At 42.5% G+C, this 20,000-nt stretch overlaps 1 protein-coding gene across 1 annotated transcript in view; it reads right to left on the reverse strand.

The window, feature by feature from the left end:
* Positions 1-20,000, reverse strand: part of LOC127921796 (anoctamin-10-like) — a 43,551-nt gene that overhangs the window by 12,580 nt on the left and 10,971 nt on the right. The window contains 2 exon segments of the mRNA XM_052505396.1: positions 5,723-5,839; positions 19,872-20,000. Coding sequence (XP_052361356.1) covers positions 5,723-5,839; positions 19,872-20,000 — 246 coding nt within the window.

Below are 20,000 nucleotides of genomic sequence, written 5' to 3' on the forward strand. Positions count from 1 at the left end.
TCATGTGTTATGGTCAGAGATATGGGTCTGCATTATTCTGTTATGGAGAGAAATATGGGTCTGCATTATTCTGTTATGGAGAGAGATATGGGTCTGCATTATTCTGTTATGGAGAGAGATATGGGTCTGCATTATGGTGTTATGGAGAGATATGGGTCTGCATTATGGTGTTATGGTCAGAGATATGGGTCTGCATTATGGTGTTATGGAGAGATGTGGGTCTGCATTATGGTGTTATGGAGAGAGATATGGGTCTGCATTATGGTGTTATGGAGAGAAATATGGGTCTGCATTATGGTGTTATGGTCAGAGATATGGGTCTGTATTATGGTGTTATGGAGAGAGATATGGGTCTGCATTATGGTGTTATGGAGAGATATGGGTCTGCATTATGGTGTTATGGAGAGATATGGGTCTGCATTATGGTGTTATGGTCAGAGATATGGGTCTGTATTATGGTGTTATGGAGAGATATGGGTCTGCATTATGGTGTTATGGAAAGAGATATGGGTCTGCATTATGGTGTTATGGTCAGCGATATGGGTCTGTATTATGGTGTTATGGAGAGATATGGGTCTGCATTATGGTGTTATGGAGAGAGATATGGGTCTGCATTATGGTGTTATGGTCAGAGATATGGGTATGTATTATGGTGTTATGGAGAGATATGGGTCTGCATTATGGTGTTATGGAGAGATATATGGGTCTGCATTATGGTGTTATGGTCAGAGATATGGGTCTGTATTATGGTGTTATGGAGAGATATGGGTCTGCATTATGGTGTTATGGAGAGAGATATGGGTCTGCATTATGGTGTTATGGAGAGATATGGGTCTGTATTATGGTGTTATGGAGAGATATGGGTCTGCATTATGGTGTTATGGAGAGAGATATGGGTCTGCATTATGGTGTTATGGTCAGAGATATGGGTCTGTATTATGGTGTTATGGAGAGATATGGGTCTGCATTATGGTGTTATGGAGAGAGATATGGGTCTGCATTATGGTGTTATGGTCAGAGATATGGGTCTGTATTATGGTGTTATGGAGAGATATGGGTCTGCATTATGGTGTTATGGAGAGAGATATGGGTCTGCATTATGGTGTGATGGAGAGAGATGGGTCTGCATTATGGTGCTATGGAGAGAGATATGGGTCTGCATTATTCTGTTATGGAGAGATATGAGTCTGCATTATGGTGTTATGGAGAGAAATATGGGTCTGCATTATTCTGTTATGGAGAGAGATATGGGTCTGCATTATTCTGTTATGAGAGAGATATGGGTCTGCATTCTGTTATGAGAGAAATATGGGTCTGCATTCATGTGTTATGGAAAGATATGGGTCTGCATTCATGTGTTATGGAGAGAGTTATGGGTCTGCATTTGTGTGTTATGGGGAGAAATATGGGTCTGCATTATTCTGTTATGGAGAGAGATATGGGTCTGCATTCTGTTATGAGAGAAATATGGGTCTGCATTCATGTGTTATGGAAAGATATGGGTCTGCATTCATGTGTTATGGAGAGATATGGGTCTGCATTTGTTCTGTTATGGGGAGAAATATGGGTCTGCATTATTCTGTTATGGGGAGAGATATGGGTCTGCATTATTCTGTTATGGAGAGAAATATGGGTCTGCATTATGTGTTATGGAAAGATATGGGTCTGCATTATTCTGTTATGGAGAGAGATATGGGTCTGCATTATTCTGTTATGGGGAGAAATATGGGTCTGCATTATTCTGTTATGGGAGAGATATGGGTCTGCATTCTGTTATGAGAGAAATATGGGTCTGCATTCATCTGTTATGGAAAGATATGGGTCTGCATTCATGTGTTATGGAGAGAGTTATGGGTCTGCATTTGTGTGTTATGGGGAGAAATATGGGTCTGCATTATGGTGTTATGGGGAGAGATATGGGTCTGCATTATTCTGTTATGGAGAGAAATATGGGTCAGCATTCATGTTATGGTCAGAGATATGGGTCTGCATTATTCTGTTATGGAGAGAAATATGGGTCTGCATTATTCTGTTATGGAGAGAGATATGGGTCTGCATTATTCTGTTATGGAGAGAGATATGGGTCTGCATTATGGTGTTATGGAGAGATATGGGTCTGCATTATGGTGTTATGGTCAGAGATATGGGTCTGCATTATGGTGTTATGGAGAGATGTGGGTCTGCATTATGGTGTTATGGAGAGAGATATGGGTCTGCATTATGGTGTTATGGAGAGAGATATGGGTCTGCATTATGGTGTTATGGTCAGAGATATGGGTCTGTATTATGGTGTTATGGAGAGAGATATGGGTCTGCATTATGGTGTTATGGAGAGATATGGGTCTGCATTATTCTGTTATGGAGAGAGATATGGGTCTGCATTATGGTGTTATGGTCAGAGATATGGGTCTGTATTATGTGTTATGGAGAGATATGGGTCTGCATTATGGTGTTATGGGAGAGATATGGGTCTGCATTATGGTGTTATGGTCAGAGATATGGGTCTGTATTATGGTGTTATGGAGAGATATGGGTCTGCATTATGGTGTTATGGAGAGATATATGGATCTGCATTATGGTGTTATGGTCAGAGATATGGGTCTGTATTATGGTGTTATGGAGAGATATGGGTCTGCATTATGGTGTTATGGAGAGATATGGGTCTGCATTATGGTGTTATGGTCAGAGATATGGGTCTGTATTATGGTGTTATGGAGAGATATGGGTCTGCATTATGGTGTTATGGAGAGAGATATGGGTCTGCATTATGGTGTTATGGTCAGAGATATGGGTCTGTATTATGGTGTTATGGAGAGATATGGGTCTGCATTATGGTGTTATGGAGAGAGATATGGGTCTGCATTATGGTGTTATGGTCAGAGATATGGGTCTGTATTATGGTGTTATGGAGAGATATGGGTCTGCATTATGGTGTTATGGAGAGAGATATGGGTCTGCATTATGGTGTTGATGGAGAGAGATGGGTCTGCATTATGGTGCTATGGAGAGAGATATGGGTCTGCATTATTCTGTTATGGAGAGATATGGGTCTGCATTATGGTGTTATGGAGAGAAATATGGGTCTGCATTATTCTGTTATGGAGAGAAATATGGGTCTGCATTATTCTGTTATGAGAGAAATATGGGTCTGCATTCATGTGTTATGGAAAGATATGGGTCTGCATTCATGTGTTATGGAGAGAGTTATGGGTCTGCATTTGTGTGTTATGGGGAGAAATATGGGTCTGCATTATGGTGTTATGGGGAGAGATATGGGTCTGCATTATTCTGTTATGGAGAGAAATATGGGTCAGCATTCATGTGTTATGGTCAGAGATATGGGTCTGCATTATTCTGTTATGGAGAGAAATATGGGTCTGCATTATTCTTTTATGGAGAGAAATATGGGTCTGCATTATTCTGCTATGGGGGGGATATGGAGCATTATTCTGTTATGGATCTGCATTATTCTGTTATGGAGAGAGATATGGGTCTGCATTATTCTGTTATGGAGAGAGATATGGGTCTGCATTATTCTGTTATGGAGAGAGATATGGGTCTGCATTATTCTGTTATGGAGAGAAATATGGGTCTGCATTATTCTGCTATGGGGAGAGATATGGATCTGCATTATTCTGTTATGGAGAGAAATATGGGTCTGCATTTTTCTGTTATGGAGAGATGGGTCTGCATTCATGTGTTATGGAGAGAGTTATGGGTTTGCATTTGTGTGTTATGGGGAGAGATATGGGTCTGCATGATTATGTTATGGAGAGAAATATGGGTCTGCATGATTATGTTATGGAGAGAAATATGGGTCTGCATTATTCTGCTATGGGGAGAGAAATATGGGTCTGTGTTATTCTGTTATGGAGAGAGAGATGGGTCTGCATTATTCTGTTATGGAGAGAGATATGGGTCTGCATTATGGTGTTATGGAGAGATATGAGTCTGCATTATGGTGTTATGGAGAGAGATATGGGTCTGCATTATGGTGTTATGGAGAGATATGGGTCTGCATTATGGTGTTATGGTCAGAGATATGGGTCTGTATTATGGTGTTATGGAGAGATATGGGTCTGCATTATGGTGTTATGGAGATAAATATGGGTCTGCATTATTCTGTTATGGAGAGAAATATTTCTCATTATTCTGTTATGGAGAGAAATATGGGTCTGCATTATTCTGTTATGGAGATAAATATGGGTCTGCATTATTCTGTTATGAGAGAAATATGGGTCTGCATTCATGTGTTATGGAAAGATATGGGTCTGCATTCATGTGTTATGGAGAGAGTTATGGGTCTGCATTTGTGTGTTATGGGGAGAAATATGGGTCTGCATTATGGTGTTATGGGGAGAGATATGGGTCTGCATTATTCTGTTATGGAGAGAAATATGGGTCTGATTATTCTGTTATGGAGAGAAATATGGGTCTGCATTATTCTGCTATGGGAGAGATATGGGTCTGCATTATTCTGTTATGGAGAGAAATATGGGTCTGCATTAGTCTGCTATGGGGAGAGAAATATGGGTCTGCGTTATTCTGTTATGGAGAGAGAGATGGGTCTGCATTATTCTGTTATGGAGAGAGATATGGGTCTGCATTATGGTGTTATGGAGAGATATGGGTCTGCATTATGGTGTTATGAGAGAGATATGGGTCTGCATTATGGTGTTATGGAGAGAGATATGGGTCTGCATTATGGTGTTATGGAGAGAGATATGGGTCTGCATTATGGTGTTATGGTCAGAGATATGGGTCTGTATTATGGTGTTATGGAGAGATATGGGTCTGCATTATGGTGTTATGGGTCTGCATTATTCAGAGATATGGGTCTGCATTATTCTGTTATTATGGTTATTCTGTTATGGAGAGATATGGGTCTGCATTATGGTGTTATGGAGAGAGATATGGGTCTGCATTATTCTGCTATGGAGAGAGTTATGGGTCTGCATTATTCTGTTATGGAGAGAAATATGGGTCTGCGTTATTCTGTTATGGAGAGAGATATGGGTCTGCATTATTCTGCTATGGAGAGAGTTATGGGTCTGCATTATTCTGTTATGGAGAGAGTTATGGGTCTGCATTATTCTGCTATGGAGAGAGTTATGGGTCTGCATTATTCTGCTAAATAATCTGTTATTTTGTCCTTCATTATACACGGTATGTAAGCAGTTTATACAGGTTCTTTCTGGTGCTGGGAAATCAGATGATTGTGTCCTCTGTGTGAGTGTGTGTGACCTGCTTCTGAGCAACATGCAAGGTGATAAACATCTGCCAAAATAGCAGAGCCTCATTAACGCATTAGAATATTGCACACGCACACACAGTTTGTTAGTTAGCTGCAGCGTGAACAACCTTCTACATGGATCATTAAACCATCAGACCTAGATGATAAACCTGATGGGTGTCTCAGAGACAGTCACGTCAGCCGTACACCTCATATACCCAGCTTATCCACACAGAAGTCTGTGGCTTTCCTTCATCTAGGGTTACTTTGTACATTTTATTCACCTTGAAGTCCCTTCATGTTATTTTTGGGAATTTCATAATTTTTTGGTTTAACACACCCCAAAGAGTTTCAGGTTGAGTGATGGTACCTGCATTTTTTTTTTTTCACCTTAATAGACTCAAGTTAGGTCAAACCACTCTGTATGTCATGCTAGCGTTATTCAACACACCATACAGTTGAGGGGTTCAGTCAGTCAGTCAAACTTACCCTTTTCTTCAGAGCCTCCAGGGACTCAAACTCCAGACGTGACAGTTTGATCTGGATGTGTTTGGGGACATCTGGGATCACAAAGGCCAGGATGAACTTGGAGGCCAAGAGGAAGTGCTGCAACCACAACAGCAGACAGAGGAACAACAGGGAAGTATGGGGAGACTTTAGGACATGTAACAGGAAAAGTAGACGTGTATTATGATGTTATATTGTACTGAGAAACTATATTTCTCTATTATCCTAGAATTCAGAAACAGAAATATATATAGTTGATATAAAGAATAGTTTTAAACTGATTGAACAGATGCAACGTGATTCGCTGCTGAAGTGAAACATCACAACACAATCTAAACTGCTCTGGAGACAAACAAACACCATCACCGACCGCTGTCCAATCATTGACATTACTAAACTAGACAATCATTGGTGTCAGGTGTGATATCCCTCTAAACAGCTGGTTAATGTTCCTATCTACCAGGCTGGTCTTCTTTCATCTGTATATGCTGGATGGAACTTGTGAATTTTGTATTGTCATTTGTAGTCTACTCTATTTAAACATGTACATGATACTGCAACAACGTTTCCCCAATGGGACAACAAATCAGTCAAGTTAACCAGAACATTCCCTGTTCTTTCAGAACTAGCTCCATTCCTTCTCAGAGCGAGGCTAACAACAAGCAGCTGACCTGACCCACACAGTCTGAAAACAGTCCTGTTTTGGCCACGTGAAACCGCTCAGGTAAAAGTTGTTACGAACGAACCCTACAACCATAAATACGCCAAACCATAGAATCATTATTTGTATTTTATTTTTTATTTGTCCGTTATTTTCCCAGATATAATGCTGAAAGGGTTAACATTTAAGAGATCACACCTCTTAACTAAGGACCAGATAATCAAAGAATGTCTTGAAATACTGTAAGCAAAACAGGAGACTACAGGGTGACAAACATGCAGTAAGACCCTGCTGATTATTCTGTGTGAGAGTTAATAGCTGAAGACCCTTCTGGACCCTAACTCTTTAAATCAGCCCCTAAGCAGTTCACTGGAGCTCAATATTAAACTGTAATGGTAAAGACAGGCAAGAGGGCTTTTCTGAAAATACAATCCCAATCTCTCAAAAGGAAGAGAGAAGAGAGTGCTGTGAATACAGAAAGTACAACACTGGCCCACCCTCCTCCCTCTGAGGTGATTGGAGGAGACAGATGAACAGCAGACAAAGGGGAAGTGGGGTGAGGACGACTCAATGGCAAAGAGCACACCTGTTATCTTCACAGCCCCTCTGAGGTGAGGTAAGATAAGGTGTGAGACACAGAGGTAGCAACCTGACCAATATCCAAACATACATCATTTTTTTCTCAATACATTTTTTACGGCCGAGAGAAGTGTACTGAACTGCATGACCAGAAACCACCTTTATTACTCTGAATCGATGCCAACACACTGCTATGCAAAGCAGGTCTGTCATTGCTGGAGAATTGCCAGCTGCCACAACACGCTGTACCTCATCAGTATGTGCCAGCCGAAATTCCATCGGATTCAGCCACCACTTTCATCGCAGTAAAAGGCTTCATACATGTTAGGCCTGACAAATGTTGTCGACTGAAAACTTCCAAATACTGTTATTACAGGCTATTTTCTCCTATGGAAAGTGTTCTTCAGATAGGTGGTTTGGGCTAGAAGGATGGGGAGGTGTGTGTGGCGCTCCCTCTCTCCTTCAGCCGTACACTACTTTATTACAGACAATTGTGTATCCCATTGGCAACATAATACCTTTATAGTACACTACTTTTGACCAGGGCCTCTCAGGGGTAGTGCACAATGTAGGGAAAAGGGGGCCATTTGGGATGCAGCAAATGTGAGCTAAGTAGTAGAATTTACAGTATAGCGAATGTAAAAGGGCGAAGGGAGTCCAGTCTGTCTGGCCTCAACGCTGACTGAGGTTGTTACACTGATTGAAATGCAACATTAAAGACACACAGCCTTTTAGCTGATTGGTACTGACAGTAGGAATTTATGGGCAAGAGATAGGGTTGGCTTGGCACACATTGGAAAACCAAAGAACACTAACAAATTCAAATGTTAGTTGAAAGGGGTACATTTCATCTTGATGCCCTGACTCAATATCAAACTACTTCTCTATGATGCCCTGACTCAATATCAAACTACTTCTCTATGATGCCCTGACTCAATATCAAACTACTTCTCTATGATGCCCTGACTCAATATCAAACTACTTCTCTATGATGCCCTGACTCAATATCAAACTACTTCTCTATGATGCCCTGACTCAATATCAAACTACTTCTCTATGAGGCCCTGACTCAATATCAAACTACTTCTCTATGATGCTCTGACTCAATATCAAACTACTTCTCTATGATGCCCTGACTCAATATCAAACTACTTCTCTATGATGCCCTGACTCAATATCAAACTACTTCTCTATGATGCTCTGACTCAATATCAAACTACTTCTCTATGATGCTCTAAACAGTGCAGAAGTGTGAATTGAGACAGTACCCGTAAGTGCTAGCATGGCAATCTGTGGCCTTTTGTACCAAAATCCTGTCTGCTCAGTATTCACCCCATGTAGCTGGGGCCAGAACTGCACTGCCTTGTTCATTTAGCAAATTAGCATTTCAATCCACCTTGATTCCAACTGATCGGGAGTCATTTTTAACCATTTATTCTGTGAAGCGGCACGAACAGAATTTCTTAATCTAACTTTTCACGTCGGGGGTTTGTGAATAGATCTCGTCTGAAAGGCGGCCATTGGTGGCTTGCCATAAACACTTGGACATGTTGCGGAGACATGGTTCTGCAGTAACCCTTGGGACAGCCAACTGCAGAGTGAGAATGAGCCTCATGGAGCACTGTGCATTCACACAATGTGACAGGCCAGAGTCTGGCAGCAGACTGTGTGTTCTAGGATATGAGACTAATGCAGAAAGAGGTGGCACGTCTCCCACATGAGAATCAATGATTACATCAAGATGATTCATACCAAGTTACTTCAGCTCGATCCAATTTCCGTTTATTGATCTCGAGGCAGGTACTGTTTCCTCTACTGTTCCTCGATGTACCGCGAGGTCGGTGTGAGACCTGTTCCTCTGGGCCCTGGTCAAAAGTAATGCTCTATATAGGGAACATGGTGCTATTTGGGACGCACCCAAGGCATTGATGGGCAGAGGAGACAGGGAGGGTTGTGGAGAGGTCTCCAGGCCTGCAGAGATTATTCAGTACAGCAGGCAGGTAGCTTCAATAAGACTAGACTGGAGTCATATATAGTAGAAGAATAGCATTGAACAGGACTACAAAGGGCTGTAAATAGAGATGCCAGTCAGCAGGGGGGCACAGCTTCACACAGAGCTGATGCACACTACATTAATACACAGGTTCAGTCCCAAATGGCACCATATTCCATATATAGTGTACTACTTTTGACCTGTGACCTATGGGCCCTGGTCAAAAGTAGTGCACTAAATAGGGAATATGGTGGGATTCAGGGCACAGTATCTGAGTCAATGCACAGATATGACTAGAGCTAGCACTAGGCTGATCGTGCTCTACAGAATAGAAAAGGAGACCACAACAATGGTGACAGAATCAGACATTCAGTTACTGGGTACAAAGGGTTCTGGACTTCAACAACACACACCACAGACTACATCACAGTGGCTTCAGAGGACAATAGCTGATTTCCCTTTGGCAAAGCAAACCGTGAGGGAGAAAGATAGACAGCGTTGTTAGGAGCCAAACACATAAAGCCATCTGCATTATACCAGGCAGCGTTATCATATTTCAGCATTATAAAGGACCAAGGCAAGAAGGGACGGCTAAGGAACGGTCTATTTTGTTGTTGTCATTTAGCAGATGCTCTTATCCAGAGCGACTTACAGGAGCAATTAGGGTTAAGTGCCTTGCTCTAGAGCACCGACAGATTTTTCACCTAGTTGGCTAGGGGATTCGAACCAGCAACCTTTCGTTTACCTCGCTATACATTCTGACATCTCTCGACTCTGTCATAGTACTAAACACTTCCTAATAACCATCTTTAAGGGCCGTCCTCACCTAGGACGATGACTATAACAAAATCTATCAAGATACAAATCTAAAATTATCATTCTAGTTAATGTCCTAGGTGTGGACGGCCCTTAACGCTGCAGTGAATATCAAGCCTACTTGGGTAGCCTAGTGGTTAGAGTGTTGGACTAGTAACCGGAAGGCTGCAAGTTCAAACACCCAAGCTAACAAGGTACAAATCTGTCATTCTGCCCCTGAACAGGCAGTTAACCCACTGTTCCTAGGCCGTCATTGAAAATAAGAATTTGTTCTTAACTGACTTGCCTAGTTAAATAAAGGTAAAATTTAAAAATTACAATTAAAATCTACAGTGCGAGTTCAATTTCAGTTCATCCCCATGAAAATAATAGCCCCTCTCCCACTTCCTTCATTATCACTCATGTTGTGAAATACCAACCATATGGGGTTTTGCGGCACAATTCAGATATCGTCTATATGGGGTTTTGCGTGCTTTCAAGGCACTAGTGTTATGGATCTGTGACACCCTCCTGCTATTCTGGCTGTTACACAGTAAGAGTGGTTAATAAGACCATACACAGTCTGCAGTAGAGTTGGGCTGCATACACTCCCATTATGTCCCATCTTAAGAAGTCGTCTCCACCTGCGTCCTTGATCGTCAGCAGGCTAAACGGACATCTTCACCTCTGCAGTAGCGGTGTGCCAGCCCAGCTTCTGTATCTAGACAGAGGTACTTAATACTCTACCATACATCACAACTCCCCTTCCTCTCTCCTCTGTGTCAACCTTTATGTGAGATAAATCACCAGGTCAGACAGAGCAAACCGAGTGAGTGACTGACCGTCCTCTCCTCTCCCAGACATCCTCTATGCATCCCCAGACAGGTCATTAGTATTTCATCCTGGGTTGTGAGTTACAGGACAAACCTCTGTCAGAGTTGTCACTGGATGTTCTGTTTCTGTCCACACACACACACACACACACACGTTTCCATTAGCCGGCTTTCGGGATTTAAAAAAATGAAAAGCCAACAAATAAAATTAGAAAGGCCAATTTTACATTTTTCAGCTAAATGTTCTGGTCTGTTGCATAAGATTCATTACTTTTTAACCTTTTTTTCTCTATTGTCCCAAAACTGTCCCAGGGTCTGTTTGGGCTATTTTGTTTTTCGACAAGCTGACCAATAGAATAGGTCAATTCTTTTTACTATGGGGGATAGTAGATTGACATAGGCGGCGAGCCCATAATGCTAGGGGAAGCTAAGCTTTCCTAAGTAAATTGAAATCAATTGCCAAAATGATAGCCTAATTAGCCTGCAATACAGAAATAAAAGCATTCAAAATAGGCAACTAAATCATGATTTAGCCACAGAGGACCATTAGCTTCCCCTAGTCTTGTTGTTTTAAATCTCATTGCCTACAAGTCGGAAGGAAAGGCAGCTCGCGCAATTTAGGCTGTGCACGTTGCAAATATCAAATAGATGATTGTTGACTTGCGACTGTCAAGGAAAAGTAGAAGACCAGCAAGCCATATCGCAATAATTATAAATTAAATTGCGGGGAAACATAGTTTGGAAAGCAAATGGCTATTGCTGTAAAGAGAAGACAATGAAAATACTCAAATCTGTCTTTTTTTAGGCCTATAGTCTATCTTATTGGCACCAGTATATGAGAGTGCGCACTGCGCATATTCACTCTATCAGTGCCACTTTAAAGTTAGTTATCGGACAACAGTTTCCTGCTCCAGCTTAGATGGACGTCATATTCTATTTGTCTCCCCTGATAGTAGGACCATTATATGGACAACGTCATTTTAATTGATTGTTTATCAGTGTTGGCAGAGTTTGTCTGATTAAAAAAGATTTTGCTTCGGTCTCCAGCAGGGCTGGTGTTGTGCCTAAAATCTCCCCCCTGCCAGAATCCCCCAACACCTCTTCGCGTGAACACGCACACACTCAATTCTTCATTGCTGCGACTTGAGATTTCTGATCACATTAGGCTGCGTTTCATTTTATTTTTTATGGCAGTTTGATCGCGGGGGAGGATCTAGTCATGTCTGCAGTTTTCAGTTTGGCTATTTGTTTCAAGTGTATTAGTCTACAAATAAATCTCTTTGCCAAAATTCATCATCTCTCCCATGTCTTATTCAACTAGTAGTTGTTCTGAAATGTTTACTGCTTGTCTGTAATATACTCCCTTGTCTGTAATATACTCCCTTTACTCCCTTGTCTGTAATATACTCCCTTTACTCCCTTGTCTGTAATATACTCCCTTTACTCCCTTGTCTGTAATATACTCCCTTTACTCCCGTGTCTGTAATATACTCCCTTTACTCCCTTGTCTGTAATATACTCCCTTTACTCCCTTGTCTGTAATATACTCCCTTTACTCCCTTGTCTGTAATATACTCCCTTTACTCCCTTGTCTGTAAGATACTCCCTTTACTCCCTTGTCTGTAATATACTCCCCTTTACTCCCTTGTCTGTAATATACTCCCTTTACTCCCTTGTCTGTAATATACTCCCTTTACTCCCGTGTCTGTAATATACTCCCTTTACTCCCGTGTCTGTAAGATACTCCTTTACTCCCGTGTCTGTAAGATACTCCCTTTACTCCCGTGTCTGTAAGATACTCCCTTTACTCCCGTGTCTGTAAGATACTCCCTTTACTCCCTTGTCTGTAATATACTCCCTTTACTCCCTTGTCTGTAATATACTCCCTTTACTCCCTTGTCTGTAATATACTCCCTTTACTCCCTTGTCTGTAAGATACTCCCTTTACTCCCTTGTCTGTAAGATACTCCCTTTACTCCCTTGTCTGTAATATACTCCCTTTACTCCCTTGTCTGTAATATACTCCCTTTACTCCCTTGTCTGTAATATACTCCCTTTACTCCCTTGTCTGTAATATACTCCCTTTACTCCCTTGTCTGTAATATACTCCCTTTACTCCCTTGTCTGTAATATACTCCCTTTACTCCCTTGTCTGTAATATACTCCCTTTACTCCCTTGTCTGTAATATACTCCCTTTACTCCCTTGTCTGTAATATACTCCCTTTACTCCCTTGTCTGTAATATACTCCCTTTACTCCCTTGTCTGTAATATACTCCCTTTACTCCCTTGTCTGTAAGATACTCCCTTTACTCCCTTGTCTGTAATATACTCCCTTTACTCCCTTGTCTGTAATATACTCCCTTTACTCCCTTGTCTGTAATATACTCCCTTTACTCCCTTGTCTGTAATATACTCCCTTTACTCCCTTGTCTGTAATATACTCCCTTTACTCCCTTGTCTGTAATATACTCCCTTTACTCCCTTGTCTGTAATATACTCCCTTTACTCCCTTGTCTGTAAGATACTCCCTTTACTCCCTTGTCTGTAATATACTCCCTTTACTCCCGTGTCTGTAAGATACTCCCTTTACTCCCTTGTCTGTAATATACTCCCTTTACTCCCTTGTCTGTAATATACTCCCTTTACTCCCTTGTCTGTAAGATACTCCCTTTACTCCCTTGTCTGTAATATACTCCCTTTACTCCCTTGTCTGTAATATACTCCCTTTACTCCCTTGTCTGTAAGATACTCCCTTTACTCCCTTGTCTGTAATATACTCCCTTTACTCCCTTGTCTGTAATATACTCCCTTTACTCCCTTGTCTGTAATATACTCCCTTTACTCCCTTGTCTGTAATATACTCCCTTTACTCCCTTGTCTGTAATATACTCCCTTGTCTGTAATATACTCCCTTTACTCCCTTGTCTGTAATATACTCCCTTTACTCCCTTGTCTGTAATATACTCCCTTGTCTGTAAGATACTCCCTTTACTCCCTTGTCTGTAATATACTCCCTTTACTCCCTTGTCTGTAATATACTCCCTTGTCTGTAATATACTCCCTTGTCTGTAATATACTCCCTTTACTCCCTTGTCTGTAATATACTCCCTTTACTCCCTTGTCTGTAATATAACACACATTAATTATTCATTTTAGTTGCCTATCCTGCCGTTTGTTCTATAGAAAGTATTTGACTGTTGTGAGCCACAGAAAGTATTTGACTATAGCCACAAAATTAAGGAAATTAGAAAGGGGTGGGGGATTTCAGCCAGAAAGTACACTTGAAACAAATAGCCAAAGCGAAAACTGCAGATATTACTAGTGCCCCCCCGGGATCAAACAGACATAAAAAAAAATCAAATGAAACGCAGCCTAACTGATCAGAAATCTCAACTAGCAAGCAAGTCGCAGCAATGAAGAATGGAGTGTGTGCGCATTCACGTGGAGGGGGTGTGTTCTGGCAGGGGGCAGGTTTTCGGCACAACACTAATCAACTAATCGGGACCTCCTATGCGCTTGCTCGTTCACAAATAGGTTTAATGTGTGTTATAGTAAAGCACACAGGCAGCTCCTGAGTTTCAAGTTTGGGGAAGTTTACAATCTATCCTACCATTTCTACCGACCTGCGTGACAGTTAGGATTATTTTTATATGCACATTTTCATGGAACAGTTTCATTTCAATAAATACAATTGTAATTTCTCAAAATCATTGCCACGTGGTTAATCATAGAAATCTGGAGTGAAATGCTAAATATGTCAAAAGAGTGCCAGCCTCCGCCACATGGACACACTGTGATCCATTGGTGGCTAAAGAAGAGCGCATTGAACTCAGAGATAGGCCTACTGCTGCATTGGCCTATAGGCTATATCTTCCATCATCAACTAAGTACATTTCATAGGCCTAAAGCTGACAAATAAAAACAGTAGAAAATATCCTGATTAAAATGTTGGTTCTTTCAATCACATTAATCTCTGCTCCGCCTGTCTGCCTCCCTTTCTGTCTGTCTTGACTTAGGCTATTGGTAGAGAAGTTGTATGAACATTGTATCAAATCATCAACTGGGTCTGGCCAAAAGCTGTTGATAGGGAACTTGCAACACTGTATCAACTAGCCTATTCCAGCACCTTGAAGTTTCTGTGCCAGTGAACTCCGGACAGACAGCTGTGTGTTTTAATGACGTTTCCACTAGCTATATGGGATCATCAGATCATGATATTTCGCTTTTTCACACCAACGCTTGGTGATTATCGAGGCCGGGAGTGTTGGAAAGATTTTTCTAATTCTGAGGAACTATCTTTCACAATGGATGTTAAAAAACAGACTTCGTTGACAATGTGAGGCGAAGAAAACATGACTGAGTGTAACGGCGTTCTTCGTTTGTAGAAAGAGAGTCGGACCGAAATGCAGCGTGGTGGTTACTCATGTCTTTAATAAATGAAGAGCGATACATGAAATAACTTCTACAAAAGCAAAACAACAAATGGAACGTGAAACCTAATTACAGCCTATCTGGAGAAACTACACAGAGACAGGAACAATCACCCACGAAATACACAGTGAAACCCAGGCTACCTAAATACGGTTCCCCATCAGAGACAACAAGAATCACCTGACTCTGATTGAGAACCGCCTCAGGCAGCCAAGCCTATACCAGACACCCCTAATCAACCACAATCCCAATGCCTACAAAAACCCCAATACGACAATACAATAACCCCATGTCACACCCTGGCCTGAACAAATAATTAAAGAAAACACAAAATACTAAGACCAAGGTGTGACACTGAGGAGCTCAGCTTATTATTTAAGAACATGAAACTCACGCCCCACCTATGCATCTACTAGTGATTTTGCTGTTGGTCAGTCGTCGTTGGCTGAGAAAAAGTTAAATGTGGACAGTTATTCTAACGTATTCAAAGTGCGCGGTAAGGACACACGTCATTGCATCCTCCACCTGCATGTTCTGTTCAAATGAATTACCATCATCTAAAATGTGATTTCTGTCATTCTGAGCACCGTGGGCAGACACCCTAATCATATTGGACCAGTACATTTCTCAAATGTCTGTTACTTAAATGAAAATGCTGTAGGTCAAATGTCTGGCACCACATTTTCATAACGGAAACCCTGACACACACACAGAGAGAGCTTAGGTAACATTTTCTAAAAATGTGTCACTGTTTGATAGCGAGAAATAAATGTACATATTTAAATCAAAACAGCAAAGTAAAAGCCACACCAGATGCAGTGTTCAGGGATTAAGTTGGTAAACAGCACACATCCCAAATGTCACCCTATTCCCTACATAGTGCACTACTTTTACTCTCTGACTCCCTGCCTTTAACCCTCATGGAGAAAGTGACAACAAAGACTACTGATGTGTTTTACTAGCATAAATAGTATAGGCTTTATCTGGGAATAAGATGGAAGGTAAAACATAAATATTTCCTCCCGATTTCTCCTTGTTCCGTGGAATGTTTATTCCATCTAAATTTTAAAAAGTATAGTCAGTCTGTGCTTTGGTCTACGGATAATGCATGAAAGGGTAGATTAACATGAACTATAATTCTATTACATAATCTGTGCAAATGTACAAACACATTCAACTTGACAATGACAACAGCATTTTAGTGTGTGCAAACTTGGTGTAATAATCTTTGCATGTAGGCTAATCATTACATCTAGGAATGTTCCATCAATCCAATGTCTAGTGACCGCTTAGACTGGGATCAGTGCATCAGAGAGGCAGAGGTTGGAGAGAATGCCTGGCCTGGATGCCCTGACTGCCAAGGCATCATCAAGTGTTTCAATTACTCCTCATCCTCAGCCTTCTCCTCTCTCCCCTCCTTCCGACCGTCTCTGTGTCCGTGGCTCGGCTACCCTGTTGCCTGGTTACTGCTCTGTGAAGTATGCCATGCTGTACAGTAATTACCCAGGTATCACCTGCTCAACAATGAGCCCTGTCCCAGCCAATCACAGACAGGACAGAGGAATAACAGCTAGCCAGGAGAGCGAGACAGACAGAGCCGAAGGGCCCTCGTAACATTTTGCATTGACTAGACTGAGTCCATGGCCTTTAAAACACAAACTTATGCAAGGTAGATCACATATATGGAAGTTAGCCTATCAACGCACCATTATATGGTGGTGAAGAAATCCAATTCCACAAGATTTTTCTCATTTTTCTCATTTGATGCTACAGATGTTTTTTTAAATTGGGGTGGTTCAGTATTTTCCCCAGTCTCCTCCTATATGATCCAGTGGTCTGGTCCCCACTCTCCTCCTCCAGTGGTTTGATCCAGTGGTTTGGTCCCCACTCTCCTCCTCTCCTCCTATATGATCCAGTGGTTTGGTCCCCACTCTCCTCCTATATGATCCAGTGGTTGGTCCCCACTCTCCTCCTATATGATCCAGTGGTCTGGTCCCCACTCTCCTCCTATATGATCCAGTGGTCTGGTCCCCACTCTCCTCCTATATGATCCAGTGGTCTGGTCCCCACTCTCCTCCTATATGATCCAGTAGTCTGGTCCCCACTCTCCTCCTATATGATCCAGTAGTCTGGTCCCCACTCTCCTCCTATATGATCCAGTGGTCTGGTCCCCACTCTCCTCCTATATGATCCAGTGGTCTGGTCCCCACTCTCCTCCTATATGATCCAGTGGTCTGGTCCCCACTCTCCCCACTCTCCCTATATGATCCAGTGGTCTGGTCCCCACTCTCCTCCTATATGATCCAGTGGTTTGGTCCCCACTCTCCTCCTATATGATCCAGTGGTCTGGTCCCCACTCTGGTCCTCCTATATGATCCAGTGGTCTGGTCCCCACTCTCCTCCTATATGATCCAGTCCACAGTCTCCTCCTATATGATCCAGTGGTCTGGTCCCCACTCTCCTCCTATATGATCCAGTGGTCTGGGTCCCCACTCTCCTCCTATATGATCCGGTGGTCTGGTCCCCACTCTCCTCCTATATGGTCCGGTGGTCTGGTCCCCACTCTCCTCCTATATGATCCAGTGGTCTGGTCCCCACTCTCCTCCTATATGATCCAGTGGTCTGGTCCCCAGTCTCCTCCTATATGATCCAGTGGTCTGGTCCCACAACACAAGTCACTGCACTATAGTACTGTCTGCACCTCAAAGGTGAAATGAGGTATTGTACAGCAGCAACATATCACTCTGTGTCGTAGAGCTGGATTGACTCAGAAATACCTGTTCTCTGTATCTTAGAGCAGGACTGACATCCCTGACAGAAGGCACTAGAGGCCCTAATAGCCATATCCTGCTCTGCTTCCTGTAACTGGCTTGGTTATTATGGCAGCATTCTAAATGGTACACTATTTCCCTATAGTGCACTACATTTTACCATGGCCCATAGGGGAGTATATGGAATAGGGTGCCATTTGGGATGCAGGCTATATGTGCGCAACATTGACTGCCTCTGTAGCACGACTCATAGTATATAATCTAGATATTCATAGAATAGAATCTAGATATTCATAGAATAGAATCTAGATATTTACAGCCTCTGCCACAGTGTATCATGTGGATCAGTGATTCATGAATATTTCTCAAATCGTTTCTGCCAGATATTTTGCGGTGATTATGTATTGACAACGTTCAATGAATACATAAACAAACAATGCATCCAGAAAGGATCAGTGTGTGTGTACCCTGTCCCTGCATGCTGAATAGCAGGGCTGGTTCTGCTGCTCCAGTCTGTAATGGACTGAATCATCTGGCAGGGAGACGCCAACCCACAGATCTACAGGAAATGTGCTGCTTGGCAGCAGTGTGAAACATGCCTGGATGTACAATAAGCTAGTGAGGTAGGTTCATCTCTCTCAGCTACTACCCTCACTTCTCCTTCTCTCGCAACCTTGTGCTCTCTCCTATTTCTCTCTCTTGTTTTCTTTATCCCTCCCTCATGATCCCTCTCCTTCTCATGCGCAGACAAGCAGACAGTAATCCAGTCTGATAACCCCGTGCTGTAGATTTGTGTGACATCACATGTTCTACAGAGTGAGGTGGATCGCAGAGACAGAGAGAAAATAAGCCCTGATCCACCCTGCTCTCTGCAGCAGCTCACCTCCGTGCCAACTTCAGCCTGAGCCACTGAGGTTAGAGGTCACGGCATTATATTACCACACAGCATCAAGGCCTGAGCAGCCGAGCACAGAGCCCAAGCACGGAGTATACAGGCCACACACGCTCTTCATTCTCACAGGGTGGTCAGGGCAACTCCCTGGGCGCTGGAGACATACAGTATGTGCAGGAGGAGGTGTGTTGTATTTACTGCTGCCTATCTGGATGTCCATGATTCTGTCTGTATTGCTGCTGGTCTGTATTAGCTGGTGCAAAGACAGGAAATCAATAAATGCACAAATCTGAAGTGTTTGAACCGCAGTAAAGGGATTGTCATACGCAGTTAGTATTAAGAGAACTGGTTTACTTGCTCTGCGGCAGTTCTGTAGACAAATGCAACAACTATTTTCAACCAAACATGCACCCATGACCTCGTTTCAAATCCATAAAAATACAATGTTGTTTAGCATATAGATAAAACACACTAGAATGGCCTCTAAGGACTAATAAAATAAGTGTATTCTATCCTAATGAACTACCTCTCCTCTGCTTCAGGCCCCCCTCTGCTCTTTTTTGTCTTAGTTATTTTAAGCATTTTCTCTCGAGGGCTGGAGGTGCACGCGGAGGATGTTGTACAACGAGCTCCCCCAATTGGGATCCTAACAAACGTGGACTGACTGGAGTTATTCTGGGTCTGGAAGCTCTAACAGTGCATCTTCCACACATACCTCCCCCACTAACACAGGTCCTATCTATTGGCCTACCCTCTGTACTCTTACCTGCTTACAGCTGCACTCAAAGACACAGTGGAGGAGACAAGACCTACAGTACAGCCAGGACATAAACACCCTGTCATCATCATCTTTACACACGCTACCAAAGCAGCAAGGATGGAGCTCTCATTCTATGACTCTCTGGCACCATCTGCTGGCCAGCCTGCTTCAACTCTATTCTGCTGGCCAGCCTGCTTCAACTCTATTCTGCTGGCCAGCCTGCTTCAACTCTATTCTGCTGGCCAGCCTGCTTCAACTCTATTCTGCTGGCCAGCCTGCTTCAAATCTATTTAGGCGCAAGAAGCACCAAAACAGACACAATCTTGGAAATAAGTTTCATTCGATTTTAAAATGAGTAGGAAATGATTGCACACATGTGTGTGAAGAGTGAGAGGTGTGAAAATGGTACAGTACCTCGAAGCCCACCACCCACATTATGAGCTGTGTCTCTGACTCTGGGAAGTAGGACTTGACTTGGGGGGACATGCCAATCAAGGCACAGTTGGTCACCACGGCGATCACACTCATGGCCTCAAAGGCAAG

The sequence above is a fragment of the Oncorhynchus keta genome, unplaced genomic scaffold (assembly GCF_023373465.1).
Source record: "Oncorhynchus keta strain PuntledgeMale-10-30-2019 unplaced genomic scaffold, Oket_V2 Un_contig_23564_pilon_pilon, whole genome shotgun sequence".
Classification (NCBI taxonomy): Eukaryota; Metazoa; Chordata; class Actinopteri; order Salmoniformes; family Salmonidae; genus Oncorhynchus; species Oncorhynchus keta.